The 27,940-nt window shown below is 35.5% G+C and overlaps 1 protein-coding gene across 4 annotated transcripts in view; it reads left to right on the top strand.

Annotated features, from left to right (window-relative positions):
- Window positions 1-27,940, top strand: part of DTWD2 (DTW domain containing 2) — a 114,609-nt gene that overhangs the window by 31,921 nt on the left and 54,748 nt on the right. For all 4 annotated transcript variants that reach the window (XR_007413895.1, XR_007413896.1, XM_025446699.3 and 1 more), the window contains exon 4: window positions 26-218. Coding sequence is in view for 2 of the 4 variants with exons in the window: in XM_025446699.3 (XP_025302484.3) it covers window positions 26-218 (193 nt within the window). In the remaining 2 variants the exon portion in view is untranslated. The remainder of the gene's footprint in view (window positions 1-25; window positions 219-27,940) is intronic.

Here is a 27,940-nt window from a genome sequence, read left to right as displayed (position 1 = left end):
AAAAATATTCTTTTTAAATTTTTAGAGATCCTGAACTTTCAAATGTTTGTCGGAAGTCTGATACATTAATATTATATCCAGGGGCTGAAGCTGCTAATTTGGAAGAATTTATATTAGATTCTCCTACTTATCCTTCCACAATCATCATCATTGATGGTACATGGAGCCAGGCTAAGGACATTTTCTATAAGAATTCTTTGTTCCGACTCCCCAAACAGGTAAGCTAGTATTTTAACATAGAATATATACAAATATGTAATTATGTACATTGTATATGTTTTCTGTGGGGGGATACACATTTCTATATATGAATTAGATGCTATTTATGTGTGTGAATGCTTGTACATAGATATGTATATGCTTGCTTGTGTGTTTGGTATGTAGATGTAGAAAATTTGAAACCTATTTACCTTTCTCAATTCCTACCACCAAACTTCACCGTAATTTGGGCATTTGCTATATTAAGAGTATCTCAAACATTTAATCAGTGAAATTTAAGGATTAATTATTTCTATGTGTATTAATGTTTTGTTAAGTGTTATGTTTAAATACTTTCATCTGGTAACTAAATTACCTTGTTCTTACTAGGAATGACTGAATTTTTATGAAATACTTTTTGTCATTTGTTATTATAATTAGATTATCCCTCAATTTGTTGATGATGATACACTTCCTATAGTGAGCCATTCTTGTGTTCTTGGAGTGAATTCCACTTGATCATTTTACATTATCCTTTTGATATATTGCTGAAACTTTTATTTGATTCTGTTGAATTATAATTTATATGTTTTTTGTACTTTTATTATATTATCAGGTTTGGGTACTAAGATAATCTTAAGTTCACCAAATCAGTGGAGAGATTTTAATATTTTTCTATGACCTGGAATAGTTCAAACAATATTGGAATTCCTTGCTTCTTAAAAATTAGAATGAACTCATTGGTGAAACCACCTGCTCCTGGTCTTTATAAAATGATAACTTTTAAACCCTTCTTTCAAACTCTTAAGTTTTCTCCTATTTGGTTCAGTTTTTTAATAACTTTTATCTGTTTTGGGTAATTATTCCTTTCACCTGAGTTAACAAATTGATTGCCATACACCTGAATATATATATATTCTTAAATACTTAATTTATTCTGAATTATGTCCTTTCTTCTTTCTAATCACTCACAGACACAGACACATGCACTTTTTTCTCTCTGAACATACTCAAAAGATGTTTCTCAATTTTAAATATGTTTTGAAAGTATTAGCCTTTAGATTGTTTTAATGGCTATTATACTTTATTCTTATTTCCTTAATCTGTTGTTTTATCTTGATCACTTGCTTTCACCTTTTTCAGTTAATTTTTCCTGTTTTTATAAGATTTTACTGTGTATTCCTTCCCTTTACTAAGAGTAGTGAGTTCCTTCTTTAATAATAGAGAGAGAAGGCTGTGATATTTCTTCTTAGTGTGACTTTTACTGTATCTTAAAGGGTTGGGTTGACATTTTTATATCTATAGCATTGGTATAATTTGTAATTTGTTTTGATTTCTTACTAACCATGGATTATCAATGACTTCTTAATTCTTAGGTGTTATAACATTTCTGTCCCTGTTTTATTTTTATTTCTTATTTTGTTGAATTTTGATAAAAGAACATTGCCTGCAGAATTTTGAATTTGCTTATGATTTCTGTGTAATTACATGGCAAATTTTTGTATCTGTTCTGTGACTATAACAATTCACATTCTCAGATTTTTCTTTTTACTCTTATTTTTGTCATATATGAGGTGTTTGATACTGAAAAAGGTATTTGAAAAGCTTCTGTTTATGTCTTTTAAATGAAGTTAGCTCTGCATTTCTAGTAGCTTTTGTGTTATATGTTTATCTGTTTTGTTGTGAACATAACAAGACTTGTACTTAGTGACAAATAACAGTGAACCTTTGGTTCTGAGATTCTCATCTCAAATTCTTTATAGTTCTCATTCCCTTTGATAATGCAGATACGGCTTTTAGATGAGACTCATCTATGTAAAAGAGATGTAAAAAACAGCCAACATGCTGAATGCTTTCAATGGGCCAGTCCCGATTCCAAGTGGTTTACTTGTATTAACTTGCTTACTTAAGTGTTCCCCAAAGTATCGTTACTGTTTTAGGTAACACAGGGAGGAACATAGACACAAGACATGTTCAATAGTTTGCTTTAGAGCACACAGCTATTTCAGAGCAGAGCTGCCACTTTAACCCATCTAGTTTAGAGCCAAAGCCAGAGTGACATACTGCTTCTGAAAGGGAAATGCCATTGAGGCTATTTACCTAGGATAGCTTCCACAAGAACCAACTCTGAAAAGGCAGGCAGACTGTTAGGTTGCCACACACTTTAGGCAAAATTTATGTTCACATTACAATTAGATATCACCCAACATACAAAGGAATTTTAATGAAGTCTTATATCTGTAAAATGGTTTACTGCAGATATTTGAATTTTTTTTCTTTTTCTGCATGCTTGTGTTGTCTGCATCTTTCATTTTGTGGTAACTACACAAGTACCATAGAAATGAGTTACAAAGTCAGGTTAAAAAGATTAAAAGATATTTTAAAATACATAAGGGCAGCCCAGGTGGCTCAGCGGTTTAGCGCCGCCTTCAGCCCAGGGTGTGATCCTGGAGACCCGGGATCGAGTCCCACGTCGGGCTCCCTACATGGAGCCTGCTTCTCCCTCTGCCTGTGTCTCTGCCTCCCTCTCTCTCTCTCTCTGTGTCTCTCATGAATAAATAAATAAAATCTTAAAAAAAATAATATAAATATATAATTTAGCAGATAAGGACATAGGTAAATTAAATAATTTTCCCAGTTCTACTGGGCCATATATTTTTATCACTTTTTCCTTTTCTTGTTTTTCCAAACCAGAAGCAAATATAGGTGGATATTTGTTTAACCTTGAAATGCATATATTACAACATCAGATAAAATAAAGTGCTTAAAAGAAATATTAGATTTGACTACATGAGGGGAAATCTCACCATAAGCTAAAGTGAAAGGCAAATGGCTTTCTAGAAATCTGTGAATCAGATAAAGGCTTCATAAGCTTGGAATTCTTAGAAATCAGGTGAAGGTGAAAAAAACCTGAAAAAAAAATGGGCCATACATGTGAAAATAAAGTCACAAAATAGAAAATAAATGTATTTATAAGTGTATTATAAAATATCCTATTAGATAACAATATGATACTAAATTGTCAACCTTTATGTTGAAAGAGCATCAAATTTCCCGAAGTTTCAAGAATAACAAAGGTCCCTTAAATGCCCTAAAGTTTTGACATTACTCATTATCAGTCTATGTGTGTATTTTATGCTATTCTGAACTTTTTGAGAGTTAAGGAATAGGTATCGAAATTTACTTTTTGAAATTGAAATGTTGCCATCTCTAGCAAGAGCTCTAGCAAGAATGTCTTTTCCTAATATTATTCCTAAATATATTTTTTTGCCCTGAAATAATACTTAGCCCAAATATATGAGTATGGGTTGTTGGTTAGACAAAATGTTTCTAGAAGTTGTAAAAACCAATGAAATCTGTACATTTACTCTTTCTTAAAAAAAAGTTTTTATATACATATATATACACACACACATATATATAACATACATCTACACAGATAGGTAAGATGAGGTGAAGAAGGGATTGATTTTTTAAAAAAATATTTTATTTATTTATGATAGACATAGGGAGAGAGAGAGAGGCAAAGACACAGGCAGAGGGAGAGACAGGCTCCATGCCGGGAGCCCGACGTGGGACTCGATCCTGGGGCCCCAGGATCGCGCTCTGGGCCAAAGACAGGTGCTAAACCGCTGAGCCACCCAGGGATCCCAAGGGATTGATTTTTAAATGTAACTACATGTATCTCTAGACATTCACAAAATAATATTGATAATTGTAGTGATTTTATAGTAAAATATAGAACTACATTCTCTAACACTAAAAAGATTTGCTTATTTTTAATATATTCTTCCATTCTTAAAAAATTTCCCATTCATATGTAATGATTTTTATTTAATCAGTAACTGTTCCCTGGCTTTCCCGGAAAGAATTTTGTTTTATTACATAATAAACTTTCCAAGGGGCCACACTTTAATAAGTGAATACAATTAAGTTATAAGTAGCGTGCATTGCTTATGGATAATTAATGACAGAGCTCCAACTCTAACTCCAACAAAAAAGAAAGTACACCTGTCATGTCACTGGGAAACTGAGAACCAGTAGGAGTGGCTTCAGGCTTGCCTGGATCTGGTTCTCAAGCAGCTCTCTGGTTTTGAGGTTTACTTCCCTATGTGTTGGGTTTAATTTTTGACTTCCTTCTTGCTACTGGAAGTAATCTGTAGGAAGCAGCTGATTAGTCTCTTCTTGGCTTTATTTATCTTAACAGAAAGATGATTTCTCCTTCCCAAGGCAGATTCCTGGATGGTCCTATTTTTGGGATTGGGGTAGATGGTGGTATCACTATTGACAGCAAGACTGCGTGAATCTGGAAATTTCTCCAAGGACATGAGGTGTTGTTTTCAGGACTATTTAAAAGCAGGGATGGGCAGACCAAAAACCCATAGATAACCAGACACCACTGTACATCAGTTGTTTAATTATAAAAACATGTTTGTTCATTTCTTGATTCCTTCACAATCAGTGCTGGATAGCAATATTTTAATAATTCTCCCTTATGGTCTTGCTCACCAAGGGAAAAACAAAAATGGAAAACATAAAATGAAAATTCAGTTCTTCTCTAAGTTTCCCAAATCTATAAATAATGTATAAGTTAATTAACTTTTATTTTTAAATGTGATTTATCAGTTTTCTTTATCCCATCAATACACATATACTTATCCACCTGCTTTTTTGCATAAATTTGTCTTAGCTGTTACTCTTAGTTTAGCTGATCTATTCAGTTTTTGTAGTAGTATAAATATTTTGCTACAAATACAGAAGAAAAAATGGTAGAAAGAAAAAAATCAAAGGTATTGATTATTGGTAAAATCCAAGGTATTGCTTCCTTTACAGAAAAAATACATAGCTTTTTTTCCCCCAAATAAGAGAATAATCATATGTAAACTGTACTTAACCATGGAATGAAGGAATTGTAATACAAATCCATTAAGTTGGCCTCTTTTTAATCTAGATTTCTAATATATCCAGACCATTTGGCAGTGAATATCTTCCCACAGAGGAATTTTACACAGGACACTCTTGACATTGGCTAGGAATAAATCCAAGGTGAATATGGAAATGTTTGTGGAGGCTCCCACCTTTCTTCATAAACTTATTTTCAGTGAGTTAATTTGCATTTCCTTGCTTTACTGCCTATAAAACTTCCACTAAAGCTGAATTTCTTACTTGATAAACAGAGCACTGTTGGGAGCACTCACAGACTAAAATATCTTCATGAAAACTATTTCGTGTGTCTACATAGACCTGTTGCGGACCGGATTATGTTACATTTCTAATTGTGTAGTTCAAATTCATTATTATCCTCTTAATTTTTAAATTGAGATATAATTGATATATAACATTATATTAGTTTCAACTGTATATAACATAATGCTTTGATATTTGTATTTATTGTAAAATAATCTAAGTCCAATTAACATCTGTCAACATAGTTGTCTTTCTTGTAATGAGAACTTTTAAGATCTTTTCTCTTAGCAACTTTCAATGTACAGTGTGGTATTATTAGCCATATTTACCATGCTGTATATTATATCCCCATGACTGACTTACTAAAAGTTTGTATCTTGTTACCCACTTCACCTATTTTGCTTCCCTCCACCTCTGGCAACTACCAATCTTTTCTCTGTATCTAGGAGCTCATTTTTAAAATTATTATTATTTTTTTAGATTCCACCTATAAGTGAGGTTATATGGTGTTTGTCTTTCTCTGCCTGACTTATTTCACTTTGCGTAATACTCTCAAGGTCCATCCATGTTGCAAATGATAAGATTTCCCTTTTTTAATGGTTGAATAATGTCTACTATGTGTGTGTCTGTATATGTACATATGTGTGTATACACATAGGCACACACACATCACATTTCCTTTATGCATTCATCTGTCCATGGACATTTAGACTGTTTCCGTATCCTGGTTATTGTAAATAATGCTGTGGTGAACATGGGGGTGCAGATACCTTTTCAAGTTTAGTGTTTTTGCTTTCTTCAAATTATCTTAATTTTATCTGAACGTTCATGTTTGTTTACTTCTATTACCAGCATTGGGAGTTGGCTTACTTTTTAATACCCTTTCCTTTTCAGAAGACACAATTAAAAAAAAATTTACAGAGTAACATGTAAAAGATTCTGGAAAACAAGGGCACAGTACAGCCTCATGGAGACAGAGATTCTGAATAGTGTGTTTTACTTGTTTGTTTAGTGACTTCTATGCTGTATCTTCCAATAAATATGATTTAAATTATTGCCACAGCAAAGTACGTATTTCATGTCATGAAACTTCAGTATCCTTGGGGCATAGTTAGAGGAGATGAATGTTAAATACAGAATGCCAAAGGTTTATGATGTCAGTGATGAACTTTTTTGATCTTTGCACATCATTCATAATTTTTAGGCAGACTGTATTCATACCTCTCTGGGTCTCTTCTGGCTCATGTGTTGAAGTGTTGTGTTCTCCTCATGGGCTATGAGGCTTATCTTCAAGGTTGTAGATGGCATTGTATTTACATATGGAGCTTGAGTTAACTTGCTTCTGTTGAGTAGTATGATTCTAGGTTATAGAACGTAAATTGGTAAGAACTATGATCTTGTTCTTTGTGAAAGAATAATTTAAAGAAAGTTCTGAGAAATATCTATGTGAGGGATACCTGGCTAGCTCAGTCAGTAGAGCATATAACTCTTGATACCAGAGTTTGTGAGTTCAAGCCCCACATTGGGCCTAGAGCTTACTTAAAAAATATATTAATAAAAAGAAATCTCTATGTAAAAATCATTGCTTCCATACTTCCATTGTTCCTCACTGAATTCTTAGTTGTGAACTTGTCTTTCTGAGAGAAATTCTTAAATCCCTTGGCAGTTAATATTACAAATTTTGAAACAGAAGGAATCTTAAATATTAATAAATTCTTAGCATTTTAGAAGGGAGGAAGCTACAGGCCAGCAAGAAATGATTCTTCAGAAGTTGCAGCCAGTTATGGGGAGAACCAGAAGTGTAATCTGCTTCTCCTGCATTCTAATTCAGCATATCAGGCTAGCTCTAGAATTGGCTAATTAAGAAAATTTAGATTGAATTTATTTGAAAATTAACCTAAATTTATGATTTTGTATCATGAATCATCTGGTCTAACCAAGTGCTTAAAGTTTAAGACATTTCTATTCTTGAATAAGTCAGGTGGAGGTGTACCATAGCAGAGCGTGGAAGAATGTACCCTGCCTTCCTTGTCAGACTGTGGTTCATGGACCAGCAGCATTGCCATCACTAAGGAGTTGGTTAGAAATGCAGAGTGTGGGATGCCTGGGTGGCTTAGCAGTTAAGCATCTGCCTTCAGCCCAGGGTGTGATCCTGGAGATTGGGAATCGAGTCCCGCATTGGGCTCCCTGCATGGAGCCTGCTTCTCCCTCTGCCTGTGTCTCTGCCTCTCTCTCTCTCTCTCTCTCTCTGTGTGTGTCTTTCATGAATAAATAAATAAAATCTCAAAACAAAAATACTGAGTGTCAAGTCCCAGAATCTTCATTTTAACAAAATACCCAAGTAATTCTTCTGTATATTAAAGTTTGAGAAGCACTGCTGTACTAGAGATTTTAAAATTGAGATATAATTCACAACCTTTAAATGTAGCCTTCTAGAGTGTACAATTCAGTGGATTTTAGTATGTATACAAAATTGAACAACTATCACCATTATCATATTCCACAGTATTTTCATGTTTTGAGTTTCTTTCCCCCCAAGACTTTCTACCCATTAGTGGTCACTTTCCTCCTTCCCCATTCACAAACACAGGCAATGCACTGCTCTGTTTGTTGTCTCTGTAGACTTACTTATTTGTGTCAGGCTTCTTTCACTTAGCCATGGGTATTTCTTTCTTCCTTCCTTTCTTTCTTTCTTTTCTTTCTTTCTTTCTTTCTTTCTTTCTTTCTTTCTTTCTTTCTTTCTTTCTTACTTTCTTTCTTTCTTTCTTTCTTTTTTTTTTTTTTTAAGATTTTATTTATTTATTCATGAGAGACACAGAGAGAGGCAGAGACATAGGCAGAGGGTGAAGCAGGCTCCATGCGGGGAGCCCAATGCAGGACTTGATCCTGGGGCTGTGGGATCATGCCTTGAGCTGAAGGCAGATGCTCAACCACTGAGCCACCCAGGCATCCCAAGCCATGGATGTTTCAGACTTGATCCACGTTGTAGCATGAGTCAGTCAGTACCTTACTCTTTTTTATGGCTAAATAATATACCAGTATGTGCGTATATCACATTTTGTTTATAATTAATCCATTAATGGACATTTGGTTTGTTTCCACTTTTTGGCTCTTGTGGATAATGCTGTTATAAATATTTGTAGGTTTTTGTGTGTATACCCCTTTTCAGTTCTTTTGGGTATAACCTGGAAGTAGAATTGTTGGGTCATTTAGTAACTCTGTTTTTAACTTTTGAGGAACTGTGGAACTATTTTCTAAGGCAGATGCACTGTTTTACATTTATTCTAGTGATGTATGAATGATTCAGTTTCTCCACATCTGAGCAAACCTTATGTCTTGTGTGTGTGTAGTGTATTTCCCCACTGCCTATGATGTTGAGCATATGTATGTGCTAATTGGTCATTTGTATATCTTTTTTTGACAAATATTTTTCAAGTGCTTTGCTGATTTTTAAGTTAGCAATGTTGCTTTTGTTTTTAAAACCAAAAAGATTTTATTGAGAGAGAGAGAGAGGGAGAGAGAGAGAGAGAGAGCACTCATGAACAGAAGGTAGGGGCAGATGGAGAGGAAGAAGTAGACTTCCCTCTGAGCAGGGAGCCCGATGTGGGGCTCTTTCCCAGGACCCCAGGATCATGACCTGAGCTGAAGGCAGATGCTTAAAACCCTCTGAGCCACCCACGTGCCCCTCGTGATTTTGCTTTTTATGATTGAGTTGTAAGCATTCTTTACATATTCTGTAGAATAGCCTTGTATCAGATATATGACTTGCAAATATTTTCCTCTTTTCTCTGGGTTGTTCTTTTACCTTCCTATTGTGTTCTGTGATGTAAAGAAGTTCTTAATTTTGGTGAAGTTCAGCTTATCTATTTTTTTCTTTTGTTTCTTGAGTACTAGATGTTTTAATGCTTAGAGAAAATAAAGTAGAAAAAGACTGGAAGCCTTGTGTGTAAAAGTTAAAGAAGAGTTCAGATCTGGGAGAAGGGCTTATGAGTCTCTGGATACCAAATGCTAGAAATATTTTCAGAAGTTAAAAAACTGTTACTTTATTAAATTTAGTTTTCCAAACATTCGTATAGTGGTTATTATGTGTCAGTTACTTTTCTAAATACAAATATTAACTCATTTAATTGACATATTGATTTAATATGATTTCCATTTAGTAGAAACAGAAATTGAGACACAGACTGGTTAAATAACTTGCCCAAGCTCACACAGCTAGTATGTGATGGGATTGGTAAAGAATTCTAACATAGGCATTTAAAGCTTTTATGTCAAATACAATGTTGATATTAAGGGGATGGAAGAATTAATTTATAATCTTAATTACAGAGAAGGACATTGAAATTCCTTGTGAGAGTGTGTGGAGAAAGGTTTAGGGCCAATTTGGAAAAACTGTAGCAGTTTGGGTAAGGATCCGACGCCATACTAGAGTATTTTTCAATCAGTAGTGTGATTTATCTGAGAATTCATTAAATAAACTTTATTTTTGTGATTTTAAACTAGACTTGCCTATATAATCTTTTACATATATTTATGTACCTTTCTTATGAGAGATTAGAAATAGTTACATACATTTTCTCATATCTCTGTAGTAATTATCATCTAGCTGGTGTTGAATGTCAGATACTGAAAAATTTATTATGGCCTACACATTGTTCATATCATTTGGACAACTCATTAAATCCATGAAAAGATATAATTTCATGAATCAAATAGTCTACCTTTGAAAGAGGAGAGGGAAACTGATGATTCTTGATGTATGGCAATACAGGGCCTGTTAACTATTGAGACAAATCATCGTTTAAAGCAGTAATCATCTCCCTTGCCTTTGTTCCAAGTAACCCCCTAACTGCATTTCCTTCTTTGCATCTTTTTTAGAGTTAAAAGTATCTTGCATTTCCTTCCAAAATTTTTGTGTGTGCTCGTATACATTATAACAATATATACTCACTTCTAAGGCATGTGCACCATTCAAACATGCTTTAACTGAGGTACCAGTGCTCAGAAAGCTCTGAGTGTACACACACATGAAGATATTTACAGAGTATTGTTTCCCAAGGCTAAGATTTCACTTCTGAGTCATTAAGTCTCATATATAAGGCTCAAAACAGGGGAATTCCCAAAGATGGTGATAGTCAGAAGCCAGCCTGTGTGGTATTTAGTCATAGCAGCCTGAGCTAAGATACATCTCTGTATCTTAGAGAAATGTCTTCCTGAAAAGGAAAATGGCAATGTAATGTATATTATTAATTGTTATTCAGAAAAGCCTTTTCATCTTTTTACTCAAGTAGTTCATTTATCTGTTTTTTTCTTTTGTTACCTGTGTTTTTGGTTCATATCCAAGAAATGATCGCCAAATCTAATGTCCCTAAGCTATTCCCCTTGTTTTCCTGTAGGCGGCTTTTAAAAGCTTTGGGTCTTTCTTGAATCCGTTTTGACTTCATTTTTGTGTATGGTGTAAAATAAGGGTCCAACTTTATTTTTTGCACGTGGGTACCCAGTTTTTCCAGTACCATTTATTGAAGAGACTGCCCATTCCTCATTTTCCTAATCATCTTTATCTCATTGTTTTCTGATGTATTTAAATGATTTTTTCTCATGCATATTTTATTTTTTTCTTCAGTTTCATTTCTGCTTTTTTAGAGTGTAATATTATTTCTATTTTTTTAAATAATAGCTTTAGAATTTTTCTTTTATCTTACCTATTATTTCATAGTTAATGTTTAATATCCTTGAAAAGACAGAAAAGTTGTAATCTAAAATTTTTTCTTCTAGAATCAGTCTTCTGATGTGTTCTCTTTGTCACTTGTTTGTATGTTTGCTCAGTTTATTCACTTATTCATTGGTTTACTAACTCATTCATGCAGCATGTATCTGTTGAATGCTTTTTGTACTCCCATCCTCCACTTTGATTGTTCTCTTTATTTTTAATGAACTAGAGTAGACCTGATCTCTGTCTTCATGGAGCTTACATTTTACAGTGATGATAATTTATTAGGTAATAGGTAAATTATTATCATTATCATTATAAATCATTATATTAAAATAATTTATTAGGTGCCCACCCTATACCACTCTTTCCTTCCTCCCCCTCTTTTTGCTGTAGGGTTTATTATATTGGTGTTGGGCTAGAATTTCTTAGTTTACTTTGCTTGGGATATGGGTATTCCCATCAAGGCCTTTTCTTTAGACAAACAATGGTGCAAACAGTCTTCATTTACCTGGGAGCACTATTTTAAAACTTGGCTTCTAGCATTGGGGATTAAGTAGAAAAAGGAAGCAGGGTTATTACTTTTCTTCATAAAATGTTATTACAGTGAAGATAGTTTACTTGATAATTGGACATCTTCGCCCTTAAGATATAGCCATGCGGTTTAGGATGGAAGTCACTAGAAGAAACAAATGCCCTTAAAAATGTATATCTAACTTAGAAAACTTTTTATTTAAAATGAATATATGAAGAGAATTGAAGAATATACAGAGTATCATTTTATTTTGTACTAATGGAAAAACTTCATTGCTTGGGGTTACCTGAAAGCTAAAAAATAACAGATTATATGAAATCTTAAATATTTATAGTTGTAAACACAGTAGATACATTTTCCTTATGAATTCTCACATTGACATTGAAAATTTTCATTGTAAAGTCATTTCTCAAGAACAGCAAAAGTGGTCATTCAGTAATAACAGAAAATGAAAATTTCATTTCTCAGGAGTTTCTTGTTGATCTTTTAGACAGATATATCTATATATATCTATATCTATATCTATATCTATCAAGATAACTTTCTGTAAAGATTTTTTTAGGGTATCAAAGGATACCTTTGTAGGTACCAAAGGAGAGCATGATGTGGTAGTTCACTTGCCATCTCTCTCTCCTTGTTTTTCCTTTTTGCATTTCTCTTTTTGTGCTGTGTCGGAGTATAGTAGGTACATAGTCTCCAATAGTAATATTTTGAATTGTCCTTTATCATTTGCATTATCCTGCCCACATGATAACTATTATGACATGTTTGACTTGTGACTAGCAGCCCAGTAAGCCCATCATCAGCAGTTTCCTTGTTTGGATCATATGGTGAATAGATGCCTATAAGATTAATCATCACGTACTTACCTTTCTTCCCATGAAGCTTCCTAAAAATTTCATATATCATTGCCTTGTATTTATTTTGCAAATGTATAATCCTTTTCCTGTTTAAATTTTGTTTTGTAACTCTCATGCAACAAACTGCACATTTAAAGTGTACAGTTTGCTAAGTTTTAACATATGTATGCACCTGTGAAACCATCATCACAATGAAGATAGTAAACACATGTCCATCACTTACCAGATTTTCTCGAGCTTTGTGATCCTTTATTTCCCACTTCCCCCATCCTCAGACCACCAGTGCTCTTTCTGCCACTATCAATTAGTTTGCATTTCTTAGAATTTTATATAAATATAATTATACATTAATACCATTTTTTGGTATTTCTTTCACTTGGCATAATCATTTTGCAGTTTATTCTTTTGGCTATGTATCAGAAGTTCATTTTTATATTATGTGGCTAAACCTGCACTTTGTTTATGTGGGCATCCGTTGTACATGGATCTTTGTACAAGTGTATGCTTTTTTTTTTTTTAATTGTTTTACCCTAGGGATGGGATGCTTGGATTCATATAATAGGTGTATGTTAAAAAAAAATTTTTTTGGCACTTTTGGAAAAGTGCCAAACTATTTTCCACAATGCTTTATACCATTTTATATCCCTTCAGTAGTTTATGAAAGATCCAGTTTCTTCACATCCTTGACAACACTTGATATGAGCAGTCTTTCAAATTTTGGCCATTATAATAATTGTATGGGAATATCTTTTGTGGCTTTATTTATTTTTTTTCTTTTTTTTTTATTTATTTTTTATTGGTGTTCAATTTACTAACATACAGAATAACACCCAGTGCCCGTCACCCATTCACTCCCACCCCCCGCCCTCCTCCCCTTCTACCACCCCTAGTTCGTTTCCCAGAGTTAGCAGTCTTTACGTTCTGTCTCCCTTTCTGATATTTCCCACACATTTCTTCCCCCTTCCCTTATATTCCCTTTCACTATTATTTATATTCCCCAAATGAATGAGAACATATAATGTTTGTCCTTCTCCGACTGACTTACTTCACTCAGCATAATACCCTCCAGTTCCATCCACGTTGAAGCAAATGGTGGGTATTTGTCATTTCTAATAGCTGAGTAATATTCCATTGTATACATAAACCACATCTTCTTTATCCATTCATCTTTCGTTGGACACCGAGGCTCCTTCCACAGTTTGGCTATCGTGGCCATTGCTGCTATAAACATCGGGGTGCAGGTGTCCCGGCGTTTCATTGCATTTGTATCTTTGGGGTAAATCCCCAACAGTGCAATTGCTGGGTCGTAGGGCAGGTGTATTTTTAACTGTTTGAGGAACCTCCACACAGTTTTCCAGAGTGGCTGCACCAGTTCACATTCCCACCAACAGTGTAAGAGGGTTCCCTTTTCTCCGCATCCTCTCCAACATTTGTTGTTTCCTGCCTTGTTAATTTTCCCCATTCTCACTGGTGTGAGGTGGTATCTCATTGTAGTTTTGATTTGTATTTCCCTGATGGCAAGTGATGCAGAACATTTTCTCATATGCATGTTGGCCATGTCTATGTCTTCCTCTGTGAGATTTCTGTTCATGTCTTTTGCCCATTTCATGATTGGATTGTTTGTTTCTTTGGTGTTGAGTTTAATAAGTTCTTTATAGATCTTGGATACTAGCCCTTTATCTGATATGTCATTTGCAAATATCTTCTCCCATTCTGTAGGTTGTCTTTGAGTTTTGTTGACTGTATCCTTTGCTGTGCAAAAGCTTCTTATCTTGATGAAGTCCCAATAGTTCATTTTTGCTTTTGTTTCTTTTGCCTTCGTGGATGTATCTTGCAAGAAGTTACTATGGCCAAGTTCAAAAAAGGTGTTGCCTGTGTTCTTCTCTAGGATTTTGATGGAATCTTGTCTCACATTTAGATCTTTCATCCATTTTGAGTTTATCTTTGTGTATGGTGAAAGAGAGTGGTCTAGTTTCATTCTTCTGCATGTGGATGTCCAATTTTCCCAGCACCATTTATTGAAGAGACTGTCTTTCTTCCAATGGATAGTCTTTCCTCCTTTATCAAATATTAGTTGCCCATAAAGTTCAGGGTCCACTTCTGCATTCTCTATTCTGTTCCACTGATCTATGTGTCTGTTTTTGTGCCAGTACCACACTGTCTTGATGACCACAGCTTTGTAGTACAACCTGAAATCTGGCATTGTGATGCCCCCAGATATGGTTTTCTTTTTTAAAATTCCCCTGTCTATTCGGGGTCTTTTCTGATTCCACACAAATCTTAAAATAATTTGTTCTAACTTTCTGAAGAAAGTCCATGGTATTTTGATAGGGATTGCATTAAACGTGTATATTGCCCTGGGTAACATTGACATTTTCACAATATTAATTCTGCCAATCCATGAGCATGGAATATTTTTCCATCTCTTTGTGTCCTCCTCAATTTCTTTCAGAAGTGTTCTGTAGTTTTGAGGGTATAGATCCTTTACATCTTTGGTTAGGTTTATTCCTAGGTATCTTATGCTTTTGGGTGCAATTGTAAATGGGATTGACTCCTTAATTTCTCTTTCTTCAGTCTCATTGTTAGTGTATAGAAATGCCACTGACTTCTGGGCATTGATTTTGTATCCTGCCACGCTACCGAATTGCTGTATGAGTTCTAGCAATCTTGGGGTGGAGACTTTTGGGTTTTCTATGTAGAGTATCATGTCATCGGCGAAGAGGGAGAGTTTGACTTCTTCTTTGCCAATTTGAATGCCTTTAATGTCTTTTTGTTGTCTGATTGCTGAGGCTAGGACTTCCAGTACTATGTTGAACAGCAGTGGTGAGAGTGGACATCCCTGTCTTGTTCCTGATCTTAGGGGAAAGGCTCCCAGTGCTTCCCCATTGAGAATGATATTTGCTGTGGGCTTTTCATAGATGGCTTTTAAGATGTCGAGGAATGTTCCCTCTATCCCTACACTCTGAAGAGTTTTGATCAGGAATGGATGCTGTATTTTGTCAAATGCTTTCTCTGCATCCAATGAGAGGATCATATGGTTCTTGGTTTTTCTCTTGCTGATATGATGAATCACATTGATTGTTTTACGGGTGTTGAACCAGCCTTGTGTCCCAGGGATAAATCCTACTTGGTCATGGTGAATAATTTTTTTAATGTACTGTTGGATCCTATTGGCCAGTATCTTGTTGAGAATTTTTGCATCCATGTTCATCAGGGATATTGGTCTGTAATTCTCCTTTTTGGTGGGGTCTTTGTCTGGCTTTGGAATTAAGGTGATGCTGGCTTCATAGAACGAATTTGGAAGTACTCCATCTCTTTCTATCTTTCCAAACAGCTTTAGGAGAATAGGTATGATTTCTTCTTTAAACGTTTGATAAAATTCCCCTGGGAAGCCATCTGGCCCTGGACTCTTGTGTCTTGGGAGGTTTTTGATGACTGCTTCAATTTCCTCCCTGGTTATTGGCCTGTTCAGGTTTTCTATTTCTTCCTGTTCCAGTTTTGGTAGTTTGTGGCTTTCCAGGAATGCGTCCATTTCTTCTAGATTGCCTAATTTATTGGCATATAGCTGTTCATAATATGATTTTAAAATCGTTTGTATTTCCTTGGTGTTGGTAGTGATCTCTCTCATTCATGATTTTCTTAATTTGAGTCTTCTCTCTCTTCTTTTTAATAAGGCTGGCTAATGGTTTATCTATCTTATTAATTCTTTCAAAGAACCAACTCCTGGTTCTGTTGATCTGTTCCACAGTTCTTCTGGTCTCGATTTCGTTGAGTTCTGCTCGAATCTTTATTAACTCCCTTCTTCTCTTGGGTGTAGGATCTATTTGCTGTTTTTTCTCTAGCTCCTTTATGTGTAAGGTTAGCTTTTGTATTTGAGTTCTTTCCAGTTTTTGAATGGATGCTTGTATTGCGATGTATTCCCCCCTTAGGACTGCTTTTGCTGCATCCCAAAGATTTTGAACGGTTGTATCTTCATTCTCATTAGTTTCCATGAATCTTTTTAATTCTTCCTTAATTTCCTGGTTGACCCTTTTATCTTTTAGCAGGATGGTCCTTAACCTCCACGTGTTTGAGGTCCTTCCAAACTTCTTGTTGTGATTTAGTTGTAATTTCAAGGCATTATGGTCCGAGAATATGCAGGGGACAATCCCAATCCTTTGGTATCGGTTCAGACCCGATTTGTGTCCCAATATGTGGTCTATTCTGGAGAAAGTTCCATGTGCGCTTGAGAAGAATGTGTATTCAGTTGAGTTTGGATGTAAAGTTCTGTAGATATCTGTGAAATCCATCTGGTCCAGTGTATCATTTAAAGCTCTCGTTTCTTTGGAGATGTTGTGCTTAGAAGACCTATTGAGTATAGAAAGAGCTAGATTGAAGTCACCAAGTATAAGTGTATTATTATCTAAGTATTTCTTCACTTTGGTTAATAATTGATTTATATATTTGGCAGCTCCCACATTCGGAGCATATATATTGAGGATTGTTAAGTCCTCTTGTTGAATAGATCCTTTAAGTATGAGATAGTGTCCCTCTTCATCTTTCACTACAGTCTTTGGGGTAAATTTTAGTTTATCTGATATAAGGATGGCTACCCCTGCTTTCTTTTGAGGACCATTGGAATGGTAAATGGTTCTCCAACCTTTTATTTTCAGGCTGTAGGTGTCCTTCTGTCTAAAATGAGTCTCTTGTAGACAGCAAATAGATGGGTCCTGCTTTTTTATCCAGTCTGAAACCCTGCGCCTTTTGATGGGGTCATTAAACCCGTTCACATTCAGAGTTACTATTGAGAGATATGAGTTTAGTGTCATCATGATATCTATTCAGTCTTTGTTTTTGTGGACTGTTCCACTGAACTTCTTCTTAAAGGGGAATTTTAAGTGTCCCCCTTAAAATTTCTTGCAGAGCTGGTTTGGAGGTCACATATTCTTTCAGTTGCTGCCTGTCTTGGAAGCTCTTTATCTCTCCTTCCATTTTGAATGACAGTCTTGCTGGATAAAGTATTCTTGGTTGCATGTTCTTCTCATTTAGGACCCTGACTATATCCTGCCAGCCCTTTCTGGCCTGCCAGGTCTCTGTGGAGAGGTCTGCTGTTACCCTAATACTCCTCCCCATAAAAGTCAGGGATTTCTTGTCTCTTGCTGCTTTAAGGATCTTCTCCTTATCTTTGGAATTTGCAAGCTTCACAATTAAATGTCGAGGTGTTGAACGGTTTTTATTGATTTTAGGGGGGGGATCTCTCTATTTCCTGGATCTGAATGCCTGTTTCCCTTCCCAGATTAGGAAAGTTTTCAGCTAGAATTTGTTCAAATACATATTCTGGCCCTCTGGCCCTTTCGGCGCCCTCGGGAACCCCAATTAAACGTAGGTTTTTCTTCCTCAGGCTGTCGTTTATTTCCCTTAATCTATCTTCATGGTCTTTTAATTGTTTGTCTCTTTTTTCCTCAGTTTCCCTCTTTGCTATCAACTTGTCTTCTATGTCACTCACTCGTTCTTCCACCTCGTTAACCCTCGTCGTTAGGACTTCTAGTTTGGATTGCATCTCATTCAATTGATTTTTAATTTCTGCCTGATTAGCTCTAAATTCTGCAGTCATGAAGTCTCTTGAGTCCTTTATACTTTTTTCTAGAGCCACCAGTAGCTGTATAATAGTGCTTCTGAATTGGCTTTCTGACATTGAATTGTAATCCAGATTTTGTAACTCTGTGGGAGAGAGGACTGTTTCTGATTCTTTCTTTTGAGGTGAGGTTTTCCTTCTAGTCATTTTGCTCAGTGCAGAGTGGCCAAAAGCAAGTTGTATTGGGAAAAAGAGAAAAAGAGAGGAGAGAAAGAAGGAAAGAAAAGAGAAAGAGAAAAAAAAGGGAAGAGAAAAAAAACGAAAGAAAATAAAAAAGAAGAAAAAGAAAGAAAAAGAAAGGAGAAAAAAAAGGGGGGGTGGGGGAAGGAAACAAATCAAAAAGCAAAACAAAACAAAACAAAACAAAAAAAAAACCAAAAAAAAAAAAAAAAAAAAGGAAAAAAGAACCGCAGGGGAGTATCTTCTGATTCTGTGTTCTTTAAGTCCCTTGGCTTCTCCTGGAAGTTGTCAGTCTAGCTGGTGTTCTGGGGGAGGGGCCTGTTGTGCTGATTTTCAGGTGTTAGCAGTTGGGGGAGCTGCTGTGCCCCTGCCTGGTGCAGGGCTCAGTGGGGGTTGTTTACCCCGTGAGGCCGCAGGAGGAACAGCCCCAGTGGCGGGGCAGCTCTGGAAACCTGGATTCAGCTCCGGCAGGAACTCTGTCTGCAGGGCCTGGAGGCTCCGGGGCGGGGCCGCTGATCTGCTCAGCTGGGGCAGGAGCGTCCTCGCTGTCCTGGGCCCTCCCGGCCTCTGCCTGTCCCGGGGGGAGGCCGGATCCTGGGCTGTGTCCCGGCGCCCTGTGCTCCGGAGCCTGTGCTGTTGGATTCGCGCTCCCGGGCCGCGCAGCCCCCTCCGCGGAGCCGCCCCCGAGCCCCTCCAGCTGCTCCGGGTCCCGCCGTGCGCGCTGCAGCCCTTAGGGAGCTCGGCGCACTCTCCCGGGGCGCAGGTGTCTGTTAGTGTCCCCGGGAGCCCGAGGGCATCCCCGCCCTCCTGGGTCCTGCTCCAGCTCCCTGTGAGCCCCTTTCCCCCGGGAAGGTCGGTGCAGCTCCTGCTCCTCCGGGACGGGGCTCTCCTGTCCTGGGGACACTCGCCCCGGCCTCAGCCCGGCTCCTCGCGGGGCCCCTCCCCCTTGGAGGCCTTTGTGTCTTTATTTCTTTTTCCCCGTCTTCCTACCTTGATAGAAGCGCGAACTCTTCTCACTGTTGCATTCCAGCTGGTCTCTCTTTAAATCTCAGGCCGAATTCATAGATTTTCAGGATAATTTGAAGGTTTTCTAGGTAGTTTGGTGGAGACAAGTGATTTGGAGACCCTACTCTTCCGCCATCTTGCTCCTCCCCCCCTCTTGTGGCTTTATTTTACGTTTACCTAATGATTGATGATGCTGAGCATCTTTTCACATGCTTGTTTGCTATCTCTCTTCTTCGGTAAAGTGTAAAAAAAAGCCCATTTTTAAATTGGCTTCTTGGTTTTCTTATTAATGAGTCCGAGAGTTCTTTTTTCCTCCCTCTTCCACTGCGGACCCTTGAATCTGACAGTTCTTTATATATTCTGGGTACAGGTCCTTATTATGTATATGATTTGCAAATATTTCCTCCAGTCTGTGGCTTGTCTTTTCATCCTCTTAGCAGAGTCTCTTTGGAAGGGTAGAATTTCTTAATTTTGATGAAATCCAATTAATGCATTTTAAAATACATGTACGTGATTTGTAAGATAAGGAATCTACTAGATTTAGTCAGCTTATTTTGCCTTTATGGATAAAGAATGGAAAGAGATAAAGTTTCAAAATTTTTATGGCTAACAAAGCATGTTACAGGTATTTAAATCTTCTGAAATAGAAACAAGAGTTAAAATTCTATTACCAGGGCAGTCACTTATGAAGGAAGACAACCAATTGAAAAAAACAGATTTGTTAGATAAAGGCTGTAGTCCCAGGACATGCTAGGACTTTTTAACTCTAGATGATTTGAGAGACTACTTTATTACAAATAAACGTTTGAATGATGGTTTTATCACAGAAAATAGAACAGGATGATTACAGTTGTAGCTTAACAGCCTCCATACTAGACTTGTGTTCTTATAAATGCTTTCTGTTGTGTGTTATCGGGACAGGCCTCGTGACTTAGTGTTTTGCCCTTTGCAGTCACAGGAGAAAGAGCCTGAGCATCTCTTCTTATCTTTCTGAGATTCCTTTCACTAGCAGTTGCTAATTAGGAGTGCCTGTGTTCTCCAAGATAAACCAGAAATTCCATTAGTTACCAGCTCCTTGGAGGAAAGAGCAAGGCTGAGAAACTTAAATATTTATAGTATGAAACAAAAAAAGGGGAAATGTATTTTAACTCAAATAGGGGGCAAATAATGTTTACATACATTAACACATAACATACACATATAGATGCTATATGTACATACACACAAGTATCTAATGCAGCTATTTAACAAAGATTACTTTGTGTTTTGAGATTTAAATAAAATTGTCTCACATTTCTTATGAAATATGCTGTGGAAGTTTTCTGTAAAAGTATTATGATCACCTCTTGTCTCAGTTCCTGTTCTTGTCTTCCATGGATTTAGCCTCGTGTCTCTGCAGATGTGGAAGGTTGCCTGTCTTCTACAGTTTGCCTGACATCACTGACACAAAGTGTTCATGTGTATGTATACTAGACACTAATGACTATTGGGTTAGATGAAATTATAGGGCTTGCAGAGGGTTATAACATGGTGAGCTATTTAACACTGAATGTTCAGGAACCTTGTTCTTTCTCCACATGCTTCTAGTTCTTTTGCCATGGTTCTCTCTCCCTCTTTGTGTCTCTCTTTCTGCATGTCTGTTTCTTCTGTCTTCTCTCTTACCTCTCGACTTGTCACTGCTTATCAATTAACTAGAGATTTAGACATGTCTTTGATTCACTGTTTGTTTATATATCTCATTTTGTGGAAGGAATTTTCCTGAACACAGGCAGAAACCTTAATGTTAGCTGGTTAAAAAACCTTAAGAAAATGCTTATTTCTGCCAAATAAATGTGTATATTGAAAAAATGGTGCCACAGTTACATATATTACTCTGTAACCTTTTTTTTTTGATATATGACATATTGTTGTGGGTCTTTTTTGTGTCAGTACAGTACATAACTATGATAATTTATGTAGTTATTCCTTTCACTGGACATTTAAGATGTTAGTATTACATTTTAGTGAACGTCTTTTTTTTTTTTAAGATTTTATTTATTTATTCATGAGAGACACACAGAGAGAGAGGCAGAGACACAGGCAGAGGGAGAAGCAGGCTCCATGCTGGGAGCCCGATGTGGGACTCAATTCCAGGACTACAGGATCATGCCGTGAGCCAAAGGCAGACAGACGCTCAATTGCTGAGCCACCCAGGCGTCCCTTTAGTGAGCATCTTTGAACGCATTAGCTTTTTGAACATTTGAGAATTTTTATTAAATTCATAGAAGTAAATTTTGAGTCAAAAAGTATGTACTTTTTATATTTTGAAAGAAAACAGTCTCCACTAACAGTCCATGAAAATGTCTATGGCCCCATACTCTCAACAATCCTGGATATTATGTTAATCATTCTAACTTTTGCTAATGCGATGGTATAAAGTGGTATCTGATTATTGTTTCAAATATCTTTTTGATTGAATCATCTATTCTTGCTGTAACTCCAAATTTAATATAGATGCTAATGGTGTGCATTAAAAGATGTTGAGTATAATTAAAAACAAGGAAATAGATTTTGATTCTGTATTCTTTGTGATATAATTTCACACTAACATATATGTAAAATTACCTAATATAAATGTTATTTATATGTAGCAAAATGTTATTTCTTTTTAGCTCTGTCATTTCATTTGATTGAATTTCAAATATGCATAATGATATGGTAATTAGATTATGGTGATGATAAATATGGCAGAGACTATTACTATTATTTTTATTATTTTATTTTTTATTTTTGGTACATAACTTTTTTTTACATTTCCAGGAAACTCAACTTTATTATTATTTTTTAAAAGACTTTATTTATCCATTCATGATAGACACACACACACACACAGAGGCAGAGACACAGGCAGAGGGAGAAGCAGGCTCCATATTGGGAGCCCAATGTGGAACTCGATCCCGGGACCCCAGGATCACGCCCCAGGCCAAAGGCAGGCGCCAAACCACCGAGCTACCCAGGATCCCCTCAACTTTATTTTTAATGGGATTTTTGTCTTCATAATGACAGTACATCATGTTCAAATACTCAACTTTTAAAAAAGAGTTAATTTTTTTTATTTTAGAGAGAAAGACAGAAAGCACTCGAGTGGGGAGAGAGGCAGAGGGAGAGAGAGAGAAAGAATCTCAAACAGACTCTTCTCTGAGTGTGGCGCCTGAAGCTGGGCTTGATCCCACAACCCCGAGCCCATAACCTGAGCCAAAATCAAGAGCTGAATGTTCAACTGACTGAGCCATCCAAACACCCCCATAATACTCAACTTTTTTTTTTTTAATTTTTATTTATTTGTGATAGTCACAGAGAGAGAGAGAGAGAATGAGGCAGAGACACAGGCAGAGGGAGAAGCAGGCTCCATGCACCGGGAGCCCGACGTGGGATTCGATCCCGGGCCTCCAGGATCGCGCCCTGGGCCAAAGGCAGGCGCCAAACCACTGCGCCACCCAGGGATCCCAATACTCAACTTTTTTTTTTTTTTTTTCCAATACTCAACTTTTAAAGAACATGTAGAGGTGCTCAGAATCTTCTGTAGATAGTTAGCTAGAGATTTGGAGGTCCTTCCTTTTTCCCTGAAAATCCTGACAGGCTTCAGAGGACCAGATCAGATCATACGTCTATTTTCAAAGTATTTTAATCCAGCCTTAAGTGTTACTGAGTTTTTACTTTGTAGAATTGTAATCCTTTTAACAATGATGAGTATTCCCACTAGATTATAGTTTATAACTAATGTTTTAAGGAGGCCATTTATTTATCTTTAGTTACTATGATGTACAGTGTCCATTTCTCTATCAAAATTTCTGTCTTTTGAAAAGAAGAAATACTGTCAACATTCTTTGAACTTACAAAAACACATTGATAATCCTTAACCAATTGTGTGGCAGTTAGTTTTCAAAGCTATTTAAAATTTATCTCATATGTTTCCCTGAAAACCTTTTAGGCAATATTGTTCCCACTATGTAGTAGGAATACTGACTGTGGTTTTATCATTTTGGCCTTTGAACATCAGTAAACAAGTCTTTGGTGAAAAAAGTGGAGTTTTACGATGTATTGTTTTCACTCTAATAATATTGAAGATATTTTTAATGACTAAAAACAAAGATAAATTAGTAATAAAATCTGGTGTCCATATGTATAGATACACCCAGAGAATATAATCCAATGTCAAATATATAGAAGGTTCATATAGTAATATAAATATATATTTATATGTAATAAAAGGATATAAACAAATTTTTAGTGATTTATAAGCTTAGAGCATCTGGTCCTTTGATATCATTAAACTATGCATGCAGTCCAAATCTCAAGATCCATATGGCAATCAATTGCATATACAAGAAAGAAGATGTCTCAAAAATTATTATAGACTTACGAGTTCTAGTATGTTTTAAGTCTGTTGTGAATAATATTTTGATTACCATATAAAGTAATAGGCATACTTTTCCCAAATGGAAGTGATTATGATTGAAAAAAGTACAGTTCTTGGTTTTACCCTCTGCATTGATCAGAAACATTTTAAACTATAAACAGTATGTTCTCTAAGTGTGAATAAGATCCATTGTGATCATTATGTTGAAGAAAAGTTATGATAAATATTTGGATATAACTATGAATTTAACAGCAAATACTCATTCTTATCTAAAAATGTGATTTTTTTGGTTTATAGAAATTGGGTACTCTTACCAGTTTATGATATATTATTTGATCTTTATTTGAGTATAAATGGGTTATAGTTGTCACATATGCTAATTTTAGCTGTACATTCCCACAGATATACTACTTATATTTCATCTATCATATAAATGTTTATTGAGTCCCTATTTTGTTTAGGTACTATTCAACACAGACAACATATTTAAAAAAAATCTTTTTGCCTTTGAACATCTGATAACTGATATTTCAAGTAGCACATTTGCAACTCTCCACTATTCAGTACTCCATCAACTGAAATAATGATCTTTTCATGAATTATTTTGTTTCTCAAAGGATTACTGGATACAGTGATAAATGTTGATACAGCATAAGGTGAGACAAGGTTTTGTTATGTGATCATATCGACAAATTCTTATAATATGCTTCATAGTAAATTGCCCAAAATATAGAAATAATAAAAGAGAAATAAGTATGAATCATTAACAAGAACTTAAGATTATAGTGAACCATCCAGTTTAATTTTGAGTTTAGCTTGTGTTAAAAATAAATATACCTAAGGAAGTCATTTTGATCTCTTGATGATCTGAATTGGTAATCTATTTTACAGATAATTAGGACACACTTAAAGAACTTGTCTAGTTTATGTTGACGGATCTCAGACACAAATTGCAGCCCATTGCCATACTTAATCAGATACAATATATCACTTTTATTTAAACTCACATGGTATATACCACAACGTATGCATATCAGCGTATAGCGTTTTTTCCAGTTACATGAAAAGTGTGACTTAGGCTAGATAATGAACTTTACAGAAAGAATCATATCATATGCATTTTGGTGTGTGTTTTAACTTGATTCTCAGTAAAAATCAAATTGTTGAAAACTGAACTGGTCAGGATTGTAAAACCAAAAATTTGGTTTTCCCAAAATGTGATTGTTTTATGCTGCTTAATTATTTATGTATTTAAACATAATTTGACATTTGACAATGTTAGATTGTCAGGCATACTTATGGTGCAATGTATATACTTATGCATTTGGAATCCCCCCTTTATTCAGTGTTTAGAATTTTGCAATTTAAAGAGAGATCATAGGTTGTTGATATTGTGGTTATCAAAAAATGCAGGCAAAATATCCTGGAAAATACCTAAACTGATTACAAGTTTTGATCATCTTTAATATAAATAATCATAAATTTAATTTTATTTGCATATTAAATTTTTTAGTATAGTTAAATCCTGGGGGAATGTAAGATATATGTGAATAAATGCGTGGGTAGTGATAATGATTTTCAGACCCTCTGATTATTTTTTCCACTATTGTTTTTTGTTTAAATCTATTAACTCTCTTGTCCAGTCCATCTTAAGGCAAAATATCTTATCTTTTCTGTATGTTCTGATTGTGATTATGCTTCCTGGGTGGATAAGAGGTTTTCTTTTCTGTAAACTGAGATATCCTTAATTCAGCTTTAATTTTGCCCTCATTATCTTCATAGTAACACCATGCCTGCTAAACCTGCACAAAGTTTTATAGCATTATTTTGTTTACAGTTATTTATTTAGAGATGTTCATATGACAATAAGTAAGTTTTATTTGCATTTAAGCGGAAATATTTCTAAGGTCCATAGGCTAAAAAGTATAAAAATGTTCATATTAGTAGGATTTACAATAGTCTCAATTCTCATGAACAATAGAATAGATAAATTGTAGCATATTCATTGGAATATTCCAGGTGATAAAAACTAAACCAAGAGTAGTAACATGAGTGAATTTTATCAATATAATATTGATACAATGTTTCAGTTTCTTTTTGTGGATGTGGGGGTGCAAAATGAAAAAGGAGCATATGAGGTTTCTGGATTCCTGTTATACTCTATTTCTTGATTTGGGTGATGGTTACAGAGATATGTTCACTTTGCAAAGATTCATTTATGATTTGGGCCAACTTCTCTATGTATTAAATTTTCTTTTAATATATTAAACTTGAAGAAGTTTATATATATATATATATATATACACAGTCGATTCTTGATATTTGTGATAGTTAAGTTTTATAAAATTACTGTAAACACTGAATATTCAGCCATTGGCCCTAGGAGAAATATAGGATTAGTTTCCTACAAGCCTCTGGTTCCAACAGTTTTGTCAATCAGTCAATGCATAATCTTGTTTTATGTGTGTTTTTGTTTACAGACACCTCATTTAATACATACCATTGATTGATGAACTGAACTTACGGCCAATAGCACCATATAACTCATACCTGAGTGAAGCTTATCTAGCATGCATATTTTCTCAATAGGGTACATCACAGCCTTTTTGTGCTTAGAAATGCTAGATAGCACTTTATTACTATGCTGGGAGCCATTTTAAATGGTGAAATCACCAACTAAAAGCACAAAAATAGACAAAATGTGATATTTTAATATATTGAGAAAACGGGTACTTGTAAACAGTATGAGAGCGGAAAGCCAAGAAGGCAGAGCATCACTGTGTTCTACACTGTTGGGATAACATGTGCTTTGAGCAACTACATTTTTCACTCTTCTTTGCATGAGCATGTTTACAAATAACACTGAAACCCAGAGTATTGATCTTGGACTTAAAAATTAATTTTAGCAAGTAGATAAATTTACAAATACAGAATCTATGAATAATAAGGGTTGACCGTTAGTATGTGTTTCCTGCTATTAACCTAAGTAAATATTTTTAGGTCAAGTGTGCAGGAGGGCTAAGGATAACTTCTTGTCTCTTTGAACTAAATATTTTTAATGACAATTAAAAATATTAAAATTAGAGCACTTGTCTTTTTTTGCATCAAATTACCAGTTTTCATAATGATCATAATTTTTGATGACAAACTTTATTAGATTTAAATTTTTATCTTCTGATTTTATACTGATCAGGAATTCATTGTAACATTGCATATTTATTTGTTTTTGCCCAGTAGCAAGTGACCATTAAATTATTAATTTTCAAGTAGTGTCATGTATCTTTTTCAGGATAAATTCTTATCAAGGTCAACCTTTAGAAGACTTTAAATATACCATTATTAAGAATTATATTAAGAATTAATTTTCAAAGAGTAATTTTACTCTGAATTATTTGCAGTGATGCATATTTCAAAAAGAAATAGCTTTTAGTATAGTTGATTTTACACACTGAAACTTTTTAACCTCTTTTAAGTTTTTCATAGGAATAGAAGATGTGCCATTTTAGATCAGGTCAGGCCAGTGATTTGTACAGCCTACTATACTGTTTTTGACAGGCAACTGCTGGTTCCAGGTATCTATTGCTGTATGTACAAAAGCAATTAACATAGTAGGCTCAGGGCTGCTTTTCTTAGAAACATGCTTGCAAGAGTGGCCTCTGGGAATGTGAATGGTAAATAGTTTGCTACACAGATACAAAATTTTCCCTAAATGATAGTGGCTCACTGTTCTTAAACTCTGTGCAAATGCTGTGGTCTATGATGAACACCTGCTGTTCTCTGGGTACAGAGAAATTTGGTATGTGCTGGGCAGAGGGGTGCTTACATGACTGTAATGTAGACTGTCTGGTAGACAACACTTCACGCAGGCTGCCACAGTTCACTGTTGGAGGATTTAAGCATGTCCTGTGTGACTTTTCTGCAAGAGGTGTCTTTGAAGCTTGTGGTTGGTTTCCTTTGTACTGTGCCACATGTGTCTTTTCACTTTGCTGATTTTGCTTTATATTCTTTTGCTGTAATAAATCTTAGCCATAAGTTTGACTATAAGCTGAGTTCTGGGAGTCCTAGTGAATCACTGAAGCTGTATGTGGTTTTGGGGACATCTGACAGACTGCATAACAAAATCCTTTAAAATTAGTATCTTAAAACAACCACTATTGTATTGTACCTTATAGTTTTGTTGGTCAGGAATTCAGTCATGGTCACTTGGTGGTTTTCATCTAATATGTAATCTGGGTCCATGAGTTTTAGGTAC

This window comes from Canis lupus, chromosome 11, assembly GCF_003254725.2.
Source record: "Canis lupus dingo isolate Sandy chromosome 11, ASM325472v2, whole genome shotgun sequence".
In the NCBI taxonomy this organism is placed as follows: domain Eukaryota; kingdom Metazoa; phylum Chordata; class Mammalia; order Carnivora; family Canidae; genus Canis; species Canis lupus.
Note: the sequence above shows the minus strand (reverse complement) of the source record. Positions and strands in the feature narration are given on the sequence as shown.